The sequence below is a fragment of the Leuciscus leuciscus genome, assembly GCF_965113295.1.
Source record: "Leuciscus leuciscus genome assembly, chromosome: 21".
NCBI lineage: Eukaryota > Metazoa > Chordata > Actinopteri > Cypriniformes > Leuciscidae > Leuciscus > Leuciscus leuciscus.
In genome coordinates, this window is record NC_138745.1 from 26930710 (window position 1) to 26944467 (window position 13758).

Here is a 13758-nt window from a genome sequence, read left to right on the forward strand (position 1 = left end):
CACTCACACACCCCATCACTTATATACATATTTCTTTGAATCAATGTTTAACAAGAGGTTTACATTGTGTATTCATATTTAATAAGCTCTAACATAAGTTCAAACTTCTAAAGTACAGGCCTAAGTTGTAGCCAAAAAACCATACATTTTCAATGAGAAAATGCCCTCATTACAACACAAAAACCCACCATTGTCTTTAGAAAACCCACTCTAGCTAAGTTCTCCTTTCTGCATATCTGCAAACTCTGCTATTGAAATATTTAACTCTTGTGGCTCTTCTCCATGAATCAAACAATTATCAAATAACGGCATATTCTTTTTGAAACACAATACGGCATTCAGATTTCAGCAAACTACAAAAACCCAAGTTATTTGGTATGCTATACCTCGAGGAAATCCACTTCACCAAATTGTCCTCATTAAAGAGAGAACAGTAGGGATGTGCTGAAACTTTAAACACGACTATACAATGACGGAAATCAAGTGGAACAGCCACGCTGAGATAAATAATGAAAGGCAATGAAACAATTACTTATAGAGGAAATATTACTTGTACAGCAAATGAAATATAGTTTAATAAAAATACTGATATCTTATTTAGAATTTACCCAGCATAAAACTATATATTATAATAATATTATTATTATTATATAACTTTGTATAATATAACTAAATATTCTAAATATATTATTTTATATTAAAAGATTATTCAAAAGATTATTTAACAATAACAGTCACTTTTCAGTACATTATTGAACGCAGTCAATTTCATTTTGACTTCTTTCATTCATTTACCTAAATTTACCCAGCATAAAACAGCTCTAAATTAATATATTATTGTTGTTATTATTATTATACACATTTATAATACTACGTATTCTAAATATACTTTTTTAGATTATTCAACATATTTAACAATAACAGAATATTTTCAGTACAATATTAAACAAAATGTTTCCAGTCGTTTGCTATCATTATTATTATAACATAATTTTATGTTATAAACCTAAATATTACATTATTTTAGAGATTATTTAAAATATTATTTAAAATTAAAACAACTTTTCAGTAAATAACCAAATCCATTCAATTCCATGTTGACATTTTACATTCATTTTGACATTTTAAACACATTGGTGGAATAGTTATTATTGTTATAGTTATTACTATTATAATTGATACTTAATAATAACAACTAATTAAAAATGTCTAAATTAAGTGTTTGAGAAGAAAAGGTCATGGCAACACAAAGAAAAAAAGGAAATTCCATTCAAAGTTATCAGTTTCATAAAATGGCAGAAAACAACCAGAAAGTCTGGAGGAGAGGGATGAAGGAAAGAAAATGAAAGAATGACGATAACATGGAGGAGAAAGAAAAAGAGCTAGAGAGAGTGAAACGGAGAGACGGAGACAATCGTGCGTGTGTTACTGGGACACTCTAACACCCATGGACTGACACAGCATGTCTTAAAGCCGTGCTCACACTCAAAAGGAGCAGCGTTTCTTCATGTTTACAAAACATATTTATTTATTTCTTCATTCGATCATTTATTTCATTATTTATTTCTATCGGGGGCACGCTCGGCTTCTCCGCAAAGCCTTCGACGACAATGACGACTCTCCCACCTCGTATGCTCTTTTAATACCACTGCAAAAAAAAAAAATCAAACCGCTCTCGAACAAATTGATGTACTCTTTAATACAGTCGTCACATCATCACAGGGTCTTTGCGTCGTCTGTCTTGGTGACAACTGCAGGGTTGCTTAGCTTAGCCGCCATGGCTACTGCTTTGTTGGTCGCTTCAATGATTTATCACAAAAAAAAGAAAAAGAGGAAAAAAAGGAAGGAGAGAGAGAAAGAAAAGAAGGGCCTCTCGATTGAGTCATTGGCACCTTTGATTGACAAGGCCTAATCAGCTTATCTGGGTGCTAATAAAGATGATGGCCTGCAGAGACACTCTCTACCTGGCTCTGCGTGAACTTTGGGCCCTGGTGAGGGCCCCAGGGGCCAGGCCCCGACCCACTCTGCTTATCTAAACACTGCTGAAATCAATCCCTAATGAGCTGGTTTCATTTTGCCCCATCGATCCGCCGCCGCAGCGGCTGCTGCGTATTCAAGGGCCACCGCTCTGCTCCTTACGGACACTGTTTCTCTCGGCTTGTTTGTTTATATCGGACACTCCGTTAAAATTCATTATGATTAATTAATAGATTTTGAGGTCATTCCATAAACTGCCTGTGATTAAATTGTTTTTTTAGGGGAGGGAAATGCGACTAAATATTCCGAAATCCTTTAACAATCCCAAATGTGACTGCAAACAACAGAATTACACCCCTAGGTATTTTATTTTCCACCATACAAAAACTCTTTTGCCCACTTCCTTGGCTTTTATAAACAGCCGGGCACTTCTTTGATTAGGGTTTATTTAATGCTCATGGGCTCTGGGACATCTCTGATTTAAATGCCTTTAAATTGGCTGCTTTGCTCTACTGTACTCCAGGCTCTCTTCAGGCCGGCGTGCCTCTGGTTCAGGCAGCTTTAAAGTGGGTGCCCTCTCCTAATGAAGACCCATACTTTATTTATGAGACAAACAGTTTGGTAAAAAGCTCTGCATGTCCAGAGAGCACTCTCAATATCTCTCAGTGGGCCTGGAGTGCTCCTGACACGCTGCTGCTGCTGCTGGACTGAACGCATCACACACTAAATCACCCTTAAAAATCACACAAACACAGTCTCCTTAATGACAAGGTTAAAAAAATCTGATTCTAATTACATACAAAAATACACGATGTGGAGGATATGCAGTATTTTACTAAATAAAATAAGAAAAATCTAAGAATTCAGTCTACGACAAATTTGACAAATCATCATTGATGAAAAATAAATAATTTGGTTAATACGAAATGCAGGTTTGAAATGTTTCAATCCTAAATATATTCTTCTAGTGAAATTTTTAAATATGAATTACAAATGAACAGAAATTACAAATCAAAGATAAAACAATTTAATCTAAGCAATATTGCGTATTATTGGCACAAAGCATTGAACTAGATTAAACAAGTAGTGATAAAATTATTAAAGTAAATTTGACCGTAACTGTAGAGTAAATAATACAGTCATTTGCAATTTATAAACCATTTGCAAACATACTGATATTATTTTTACTATGCTATTTTATATTTATATATATATATATATACACATACACACACACGTATGTTCAAATGTATTGTGTGTGTGTTTGTGTAACATTTAAATACATTTTATATATATTAATTTATACTTAAAGCAAAATAATATAGTACAATATAAATAAGTGTATATATATACACACACATACAAATACATACATATATACATATATATACATATATATATATATACACATACATATATATATATATATATAAATATATACACATATATATATAGATATAGATATATAGATATAGATATAGATATATATAGATATATAGTGTAGAAAGTATACACACAAAGTATACACAGACAATACATAATAGTAAAAGCACAAAAACATTTTTAACTAAATAACCAAATCTAAACTAACAATCTAAAATATTTTATAAAATATTTAATTATATTACTATTTTATAAAATAGAAAACCTATAAAAAATACCATTTTATTATTAGCAATTATATAATAATTTATTTTCTATAATATTTAGAATTTTGGTTTTGTTTTGTTACAGAATATCAGATACCCGTATGCGCTCGATAGCCAGCGCTGTAGCAGGTGTGGTTTGCCGCTCGAGTGAATTTTAACACACGGTTTATAAACTGGCTGATCTGCCTCAGTGTGACACAGGGAGCGAGGGTCACCGCCGCAACCCAAACAAAGCGCATCTATCCCTGTAGCTCCTCAACAGCCACCGAAGCAGGTCCGTGTTTACCGCGACTCCGTGCATTTCCCGCACAGTTGCTGTGCCCAAATCCCAAAAGTATAAGGTTTGTCCTTCTTGGGCCACTTCAGTTTAGGACTACCTGCCGCTACGCTTTTAAGATTCAGGTGTGTGTGTACGCGAGTGTTGGGGTGGTCGGTGGGGTACGGGGGTCAGGGATTAGGATCACAGGAGTGAGACGCACAGGCCGAGTTGCGCTTTAACGCGGTTAGAGAAAGGCTGAGTAAACAGACATTGTTCTGCGCTTGCGGCTCCCACACTGAGCGGTGGGGCATTGTAACGGGTCTCAGAGGCAGAAGCCGTCCTTGATGGGGGAAAAACTCCTCTCACAGGGAGTCTGATCCCACCGTTGGAGTGTATAGGCTTCTGCTTTGGTTCCTACTAGAAAGCAGGCAATTGAATTGGGCAGACATTAGAAAAAAAAAATTGTCTGAATAGCAGAAAAACAAAAGGCCTTCATTCGATGAAGTGAAAATATATATATATAAAAAATTATGCAGGAAAAGAAAATACCAAGCACGGGCTTGAGAGGATCCAAAATAAATGAAACTAAATTTTTCAGCAGAGGATGCAGATTGCATTTATGAATTTGTGAGTTGTTCTTGCGAGACATCAAAAGCCAGTGGTCTGCGCAACCCTTTCTTGATTTGAATTATTAACTGTGTCGACGTGGCGCACGAACCACCCTACCATTATAGTGTAAATTAACAAACTTTTCAAAACTAAGGCAGAAGCCAAAGAAAGCCAGTAGCTTCTTGAAGAACGAGCTTTGATACGTCTCTGAGGAATACACTCTGCTTCAACAACACGTTGACAGTCAGGCTAAAAAAGAAAAAAAAAAGATGCCTGCTGATTTAATCTATTTCAGATCTAAATTAGTTCATTTTCTTGTATTTAAAGATGAAAAATATTCTTCAGACAGGTGTGAATCGGGTGACGTTGAGGGTGCTTTATTTAGAAATCAGTTTATTAAAAGATCTGTCTTTATTTAGCTCTAAGAATTGCAGGACGGTGGAGGCAGGCTGTTGTTGTTTATTCTAGTCGACACGCCATCATTTGGTACCCATATTAAAAACTCTCTCTCTCTCTCTCTCACACACACACACACACACAGGTAGGTGAATGGAAATAAGGCAGTGTGTTTTGTGTGAGTCTAACAGCACTGCGGCTGCTGCTCTACACCTTTCTCTCCCTTGCTTCTCTTTGATGTGCTCCTGAAAATGTCACCAGTCGTCAAGGCGTTTTTTTTTTTTCAGCTCTCTCTCTTTTTAGCACGCATACGAGCGAGACAATTTACTGTCGCTCACCCCCCCTACCCAGAATGCCTACCGGTTTCTACTGCTATCTGGTAGCCAGCTTCCAGCCTCCGAGATGACCTTTCCAGCCTCTCTGTGTTGTCCAACAGATGTGCTCTCTGAAAACAAACCAGAGACAGAAAGAAAACAATGAGAGTGATTGAGAAGAATAGGACATTATTTACAGAGACATTTTTCAACATAATAATAGGCACACTAAGACAAAAGGGAATAGACTAATATACTAGAATAAATTTAACCTATACATTGATTCAAGAACGTCTAATTACGAGTTGCGTTTTTCATAACAAATTGGACTGATCTTCGTGCATATTCTAAAGCAAAAAAGGACGGAGCTCCAATCTAACACCTTTCCTTTCTTTTTAATTGAGACTTCCTTTTCGCAGTGGATTTGTTCTGAAGGTGTTGCCAGATCTCATTAGCTCATATTTAGAACCAGGGCAAAGATTAGCATGGGAGGGATGGCTAATTGAGCTGCAATATATTTTCAAATGCTGCTTCAGATTACACAGTATCTGTTAGTCTGGTAAGTTCAGGATGCCACCATGAACCTCTTTACACTAAGTTTTTTTTTATTTGTTATGTATGCTGACAACACTTGATGGTTTCTCTAAAGTGCAGTTTGGATGTTTTAGGGGTCACTCTAAATAATGTCAACTTTTTTTAAAGGTTGGTATGCCTTGTGTCGAGTTGCAGAAGTCAATAAATGTAAGATGAAAATAGACACCATGGCCAAGATATAAATGCAACAAATATTGCAGAACATAAACAGCATTTATACGTCTCATATTCGTTATCTCTTGATAACATAAAATAACATAGTATTACAATACAGTAAAAAAGTAATAGTGTGAAATACCATTACAGTTTAAAATAAACATTTTCTATTTGAATATAGAAAATATTAAATAAATAATATATTTTTAGGTTTAATTTATTCCTGTGACAGCAAAGCTGAATTTTCAGCATCATTACTCCAGTCTTCAGTGTCACATGATCCTTCAGAAATCATTCTAATATGCTAATTTCTTAATATTATCACAGTTGAAAACAGTTGTGCTGCTTAATGTTTTTGTGTGAAAAGTGTGATACATTTTTTACAGTATTCTTTGATGAATATAAATTTCAAAAGAACAGCATTTATTTGAAATGGAAATCTTTTTAACATTATAAATGCCTTCACTGTCACTTTTGATCAATTTAATGCTCCCTGCTGAATAAAAGTCATAAAAAAATAAAATACTGTCGAAAAAATTAAAAATCTTACTGACCCCAAACTTTGAACTGAAGTATATGCGCACACCCACACACACACAATACATCACTAGAAATGATATTTTATGTAGAAAGAAATCTCATACATATATAAATATACAAGTGCTAAAAATAACCTACAGTGGGGTCCAGAAGTTCACTTGTGAAAATGCTTTTATTTTGCATGTTCCTAACTTAATTTAAGGTTTGTCATTACTCAGAATATCTGTTTTTGGTTTGTTCCCTTTTTTCTTAAAACCTGATGATCATGTGATCCAGCATAATTTGAGAATGATCCAAAGAGCATCTTGTGCTTCAATAGAAGAACATCAACCATCAGTACAAAGAAATTCATTGTCACAAATCTATACTTTTTTCATTACTGACTTAAAAGTTGTTTAGAATTTGCAATATTTCGAATTCATTTCATACCAAATCTTTGTTTAAAAGTTGGCGCATTCAACTTTCTTAAAACTCTCAACTCAAACTTTTGAACCCCACTGTAGACAGTGAAAACAGGGCTAAGAATCATCCAGCACAATTCACACACACACATTTTCTGATAAGCAATATCATTTATGACTGTGAACACTAAATTAGACCACTGCATTTCCATTTTTAAATACATAACAGAGAGAGGTAACTATATTTCAAAAGGATGGTAACCTTTATTCCCATTTACATGCACAGAAAGAATAAAGGCAGAGGGAAAAAAAGAGAGAAACGAGTTTCCAGTTCTAGTTAAGCTGTCAAAATATGTAGCTGCTAATCACTCCAAGGAAATGAAATGAAAAATAGACGACATTCCACTTTTCAAAGTTTGACAATCACAGAGAAGGGAGAGAGAGAGAGAAAAAAAAAGAAAGAGTCTGAACTTTTTTTTTTTTCTTCACCTCCTCTCAGTTGACAGATGTCATTTAAAATAGCTGAAATACTTTTTAATAGTTTAAGGGAGGGGGTGTTAGTGTGAGATAGAGGGAGGGAGAGAGAGAGAGAGGGAGAAAGAGGAGAGAACGGGGGTGGGAGTGCGTATGGGGAAAAGGGAGCCATCTCTGCCTAATGAGCCCCTCTGGATCAGCTGAGATGGAGGGGACGTATTGACATGCACCGCTTAAACTAATACACCTAGACCAGGGATGTGCCTGTGTGCCTGGAAGCACAAGGCAGCCGGGGATACTGACAGAGTAGCTCGCTCCCCCGTCTTCAAAGAGCTCAAGTGATTAGTATGTTATCATTACCATTCGAAACGTGATTTCCTATTCCCTCTCGGCAAAGGTGACACGTCTCGGGGAGACGGCCAGCAGACTCGCGCGCCGGAAAGCCACTTCAAAGCTTTTTCTTGAATTTGTCTCCCTCGCTCATTCTCACTCTCTCAGTCGGTCTATATTTCCGAGGGGTGATGTGTGTGTGTGGGGGGGGGGGGGGGGGGGTGTTGATGCCTATTGTGCATAAGGGTGACACACACCGGGGTAACAACGAAGGTGGCCACGTAGGTGCAGGGACGACAACAACGTGACAACTACGACTTCCTGAAAATGTAAATGAATCACCTATCAAAACGAATTACCTCTCTCTGCGAATTTGTTTTGGATAAAGGGCCGACATATGGATCCAAAATGCATCCGCAAGGAGATCTTTATGAGTAACAAAGCACCTTAGACATAGCATATCAGTTCAGATATTTAAAACAAAAAGCCCTGGATGCACATCACTCACTCTCATAGACCAAACTGACCTGAATAAAAGAAACCCGAAATAATTCATTTATTCACTATTAGAGCAGCATGACTGTCAAAATTGTCTCTCTTTTTTGGTCTTATGGAGTTCAACAGAAGCTTCTTTTAAAGAGGGCATGATAAATATTGGTGCGCCAGCGACCGCCTCTGCGCGCGCCCCTTCTCATTTGTGCCAAAGCATGTATGCCTTTTTATCTGACACCTACTTTTTCAACAAAGCCGTTCTTAGATACTATAAACGAGTTTTTTTTTGTTTTTTTTTTTGCATTTTTTTAGTTTTTTTTCTTTCTTCATCATTTTTTTTTTCTTTCGTGAAGAACCGCACTTCAGTTGTAAGTTATTAACGTGGAACCCAGGAACAATGCGACTCAAAAGAATTGTCTTCCCTTCTCTCTCCCCTTTTTTCAATATCAAACACGAGCGCTTACAATCGCAATTTTCAAAAGTTTTGATGATTCCTTATTATTTCAAATGGGGAGGGGGGGGGGGGGGGTAGAGTCAAAGTGAATAATGATGACAGCTATGATTCAGACTGACTATGTGATCTTCTCCACCGTTTGTTTGGGACTTGTAAGAAAAGGAATTACAAGTGTCAAACAGCTGTGAATAAGGGTGCTAAATATTTAAACATGTTTTCCAGCTGAGGAAAAGCAGTTTTAAAAAGCAGGCTAAGTGTGTATAAGCTACACAGGCTTTGATTTAAATTCAGTAAAATGGGAGAACGAAAAAATGTGATTTAAAAGCTACACATTATTGGGTAAAAACAAGGGCGGTTGAACCCACTAAAGGTATCTTCTGACCCAAGGCTGAAAAAATGCTATACTCCCATTTTGTCTGGTCATGTGGGAAAAAACAATAACAAAACAAAAAAAAGGAGAAACACACAAGTCAAGGTAGAACTGTGAAGGGCTGTAAATTATAAATGCACGGTGGTTGTGTGGCTCTACAGATGGGATTATTCAGCAATAGGAAGTGAAGAAATCTAAACAATATACTGATGTTCAGACAAACACAGACACAGGAGTCTATAGAAAGATCCTCCAAACCAGAGGCACTGCTGAATTTCTTCTCTTATGTGAGCTAAGAGGATTTTCTAGCATGACACTGCCTGCTCTGGATTGTTTACTTAAATGTTTCTGGTAGAGCTTCAAGATGGGGAAGAGTAAAGAGAATTATCAGCTACTTTAGATCATTTTTCTTGAATTTGTGTTTGTTTTTTTACAGTACATAACAGGATGACACATACTTACAGTAGTAATGAATTAGTAAAATGATGCAAGTGTCTTTTTATTTTCGTAAGATGACAGAAGAGAAGATAAGGTTTTTCATTTTTCCATCCATAAATATTTAATGCATCTTTACAATTTCTTCAAGATAGAAAGGATTAGAAATTTGCATTGTAAACAGCGTTATCTTCAAAGATAAGCAATAATTTACTAAACAACATCTTTACAAAGGCAGGCAGAAGCATGATGCAGTGCTATCCAGTCCTCCACTGAGAGGAGGCTTCCTTTATGAATGAAGATCTTCAGATATTGCAGTCTGTGTGTGTCTGCATGTGTCTATGAATAGGGGAATCCCAAGTCCAAACAACAAAACACACACACACACACATACACACACACAACCCTAGACAGGAGATGAAGATACCAGCAAGCAAATACACACACACACACACACGTGCACGCAGATCGAGACGACAGCCTTTTAGCCGTAATCCACATACATGCTCACTTCCAAGTCGGATGAATGCTACAAATACAAAAAGACATTACAAATTGTCCCCTTATCTCAAACTAAAAGGCAGGCTATTGTATTCTCATCCGCTGAGTGGGGGAAACGTCTTTGGGCTGCTTCCTAACGTTGCACAAAGAGAACTCCGCAGTTGGCTGTAAATCACAATTCTGTTATATTTAGAGCCATGTGTGCTAATAACATACCAGTAGAAGCCAAAAAGAAAAAGTGATAAAGACTGAAATATAGGCTAGTTCATTTTATATGTGGTAAATGAAACAATTTAGAAGTTAAAAGAAGAGTTAAACAGGTAAATAAGATTCGGTGTGCCTGCTGTATACTACTTAAGTGAACAAATAACTACTTATTGATACATTGGTGAATGATTAGTTGACTAATCAGTCTTAAGATGCTCTACAAAACAAAGGTGATCTAAATTTACAAATAGGATAAATTAGCATATAGCATATCGTTCTAAAGTTTGGGGTCAGTAAGATTTTAATATTTTTTTAAATAAGTATCTTATGCTGAGCAAGACTTCATTTATTTGATCAAAAATAAAGTAGAATTAGTAATATTGTGAATATAGCTGTTTTCTATTTTAAAATGTAATTTATTCCTGCAATGGCAATACAGAATTTTTTAATTTGCTGAATATTGTTTAGTGTCAAATGATACTTCAGAAACCGTTCATCTTAATTTGGTGCTCAACTAACATTTTTTATTATTATCAATATTAAAAACTCTTATGCTGCTTAATTTTTGTTTCAGGATTATTTGGTTAAATCTTTTGTAGCATTTTAAATCACTTTTGATAAATTTAATGCATCCTTGCTGATAAAAGTATAAATTTCTTTAAAAATATATATTTTTAGTGTTTTTTTGTTTTGTTTTTTTAACATAGAATTTAATATTGGCCACAAGATGCATCTTTGTGTTCAAAAACAGTGCAATGAAACAGAAAAATTATACTTTTTAACTTGACATTTAAAATAAATCAGTATTTATGAAATGAGGTGAAACATCAGTAACAGCAAAATAATTATTTTACAAAATATCTCAGCATTCTAATGAAAACACGGCTACTAAAAATATCAAAGTTTACTAAATAAAATGTAAAATAGTAATCAACTAATGTTGAACTAATAGTTGACCATCACTAAAAGAGAATAAAAGCTTATCCCGGTCTCCCCCTCCCTTTTTATTAAAACAGCATTCTCGTTGCATGTTCATATTGGGTGAATGTTTTGACAAGCTGATCAAATCTTTTAAGGTTTGGTGTGAAACAGCTTTGATTCAGTTCCTCATAGAGCAGCATGTAAAAATGAGCCTCATTTTGAGCTCAATCAAAAGAGACTCAAAAATCTGATTACGCCTTCTTTATTCTGACGAAGCGGGAAAATGAATGGAGGATCCGCTGGAAAAAGAGGGAACCAAAATGGGAAGGAAGAGCAGCACTTACCTCTTCACGTAACTTTATCAGCTGCCACATGAAGGCACAAAATAGAGGGACGGAGAGGGAGGGAGAAAAAGAGTGAGAGAGATAGATAAAAAGCCGAGACATGGCAGGAAGCAGATCAGTCATGCGGCTGGGTACAGAATTAACCTTGACGATTTATCTGTTTGCATGTTTAGCATTTAGAAATCACAGACAAACACATTAAAAGAAGCTAAACACGAGACTCATGCCGACTTATTTGAACAAACAAAGATCAAGTTCTCGTGCTGTCACATTAAACAAAGAGACTGGGAATGGATTTCTCAACTCACGACGTCTAAACTATCATCATCAAGGAAGAGGGGGAAAGAAACAGTCACATCACAGCACTTGATATGGCATAAGGGGGGAAAAAACACTAGCGTTTCAGTCGGTACAGTAGGATAATACAGATTGCGTACAGTAAGAATGGAAGCTTTGAGGATTTAGGCTCAACAACAACTCTGCAGGATTCCTACTTCTGGGTTAAGAAACAGAAAGTGACACCAAGCAATGCTCCCTTTTTATTATTACAGGATGTGCCTATCACTTCTGACTCGCTATCAATGTCAAGTGTATTATGCATTAGGCCCAGGAGGGATGAATGTATATACATAAACAAAGCCAAGATGTTGCATATCATTTATTGCAACAACCCATTATGGAACAAAAAAAGAAAATCATGGGTAATTTATTTTTGATAAAAGGGAATCTCATATTAAAACTAGTAAAACCGAGAAAGCGTGTCTTGCCATGCACTTAGTGGCCCTTGAACGGTCTCTGAAAGAGGCTAACATAATTTAAACTTAAGTACATTAAGCATTTAAAGCAGCTCTTCATTACAGCCTCTTTATTTAACACAAGCATTCTCTGCAAAAGGTGAGTTGCTTATCAGCCTATATTCAGAAGACGAGGGGAAGGACAAGTTTCTTAATTTGTCAGCCGTTGCAGGTGATTTTTTAATCTCCATTTCTTGCCAGAGATTAAAGGTTAGCAGATCTAAGGGGAAGCTCTGGGCCATTATTAAAGGCCTCTCATCTCTTTTTGTGTGCGCTGGTCATTTTGAATTTCGCAATTTTTAAATCATTCGCTATCATTTCAGAAAAGAGACAGAACTTGGATCATAAATTATAAACCTAATGCCTGACTCAAAAGGCTGAATCTATGGGCGTGATGTTAAACTGTGGTGGTGATGGTGGCCGCTCTAGCTTGCAGCAAAGCTATGCTTGCAGCTCAATGTGAAGAACGTCAGTAAATCTAGGATGAAAGGTTTCTGATATAACAAAGCACCTTTTGCAACAAGCAAACAAAACATTTAATTTAATTTAATTGAGGAATGAGGACTTAACTAAATGTGGTGTGAATAAGAATTTAACTTAATTGTACACCAACTAAAAATAATTCACTTGTATTTTATTTTATGCAATTGTATGTTGTATTGTACAGCACTTGGGTCTGCAAGTGCAGTTATAAAGTGCTTTATAAATAAATGAAAATTAAATATTTGTAAACTGAGGTAATTTTATTTCACTTAAATTAAATGACCTCAATTTAAAAATAAAAACTGGTATAAACATGTAAGAAATAAAATATAATAACATATTAAAAAAATAAATATATAAATATGAGATACAAAATAATTGTATTAGAAAATTATTAAATAATTGGGGTTGTGTGCCAAAAGAATAAAAGTTATATTACAGACATCCTAACTCAACACCATGAGCATGCTATATTAAAAAACAAAAGATACAAAAAAAAGAAAATTCTAAGAAGGCGATTAAATAAAAAATGTGAAAATGATGAATCTACAATATTTAGTAGAAAAAAATTTAAGTTCAGAATCACAAACTATATACAACCAGACACGAAAAAGAAGTAGGGCCAAATTGCAGCTCCGAGCTGGTGATTTTCGAGGTAGCTTTCTTACGTCGCCTGCATTATTCAAAAGGCCAAAGTTTGTGAATACACTATAGAAGTGGCTATTTGGGTTTGCTGTGAGCCCACCCGAGCTAAACACAACCCTGCAGACCGTCTCAATGAACACCAAACAAACCTTGTTCTATCATATTTGTGCTGCTTGGACGATTGCGAGCCCTCGCCGAGGATTTACCAAGAGAATCAGGAAGATTTTAAGCTTGCTGTTGTTCTTTCAAGCCACGTTTTTTCCTCTTTAAACCAAACCGGACAACCAGTCTTTTGTTGCTTTACCTGAACTCGCAAGCATTTTTTCGAGGAAACGTCGATGAAAAGCTGAAAGAAATTTTCCGAAATTGTTTAATTATGTTGTGATGAGTTCATTCCTTCGGTTTTTTTTTTT

The 13758-nt window shown here is 35.7% G+C and overlaps 1 protein-coding gene across 4 annotated transcripts in view; it reads right to left on the minus strand.

Annotated features, from left to right (window-relative positions):
- The window catches only part of vti1a (vesicle transport through interaction with t-SNAREs 1A), a 134234-nt gene that overhangs the window by 92500 nt on the left and 27976 nt on the right, over window positions 1-13758 (minus strand). For 2 of the 4 annotated variants that reach the window (XM_082151311.1, XM_082151309.1), the window contains exons 5-6: window positions 11424-11444; window positions 5251-5335 (exon numbers count right to left, since the gene is read on the minus strand). In XM_082151311.1, the coding sequence (XP_082007437.1) occupies window positions 5251-5335; window positions 11424-11444 (106 nt within the window). The remainder of the gene's footprint in view (window positions 1-5250; window positions 5336-11423; window positions 11445-13758) is intronic. The other 2 variants (XM_082151312.1, XM_082151310.1) reach the window with 1 other exon arrangement.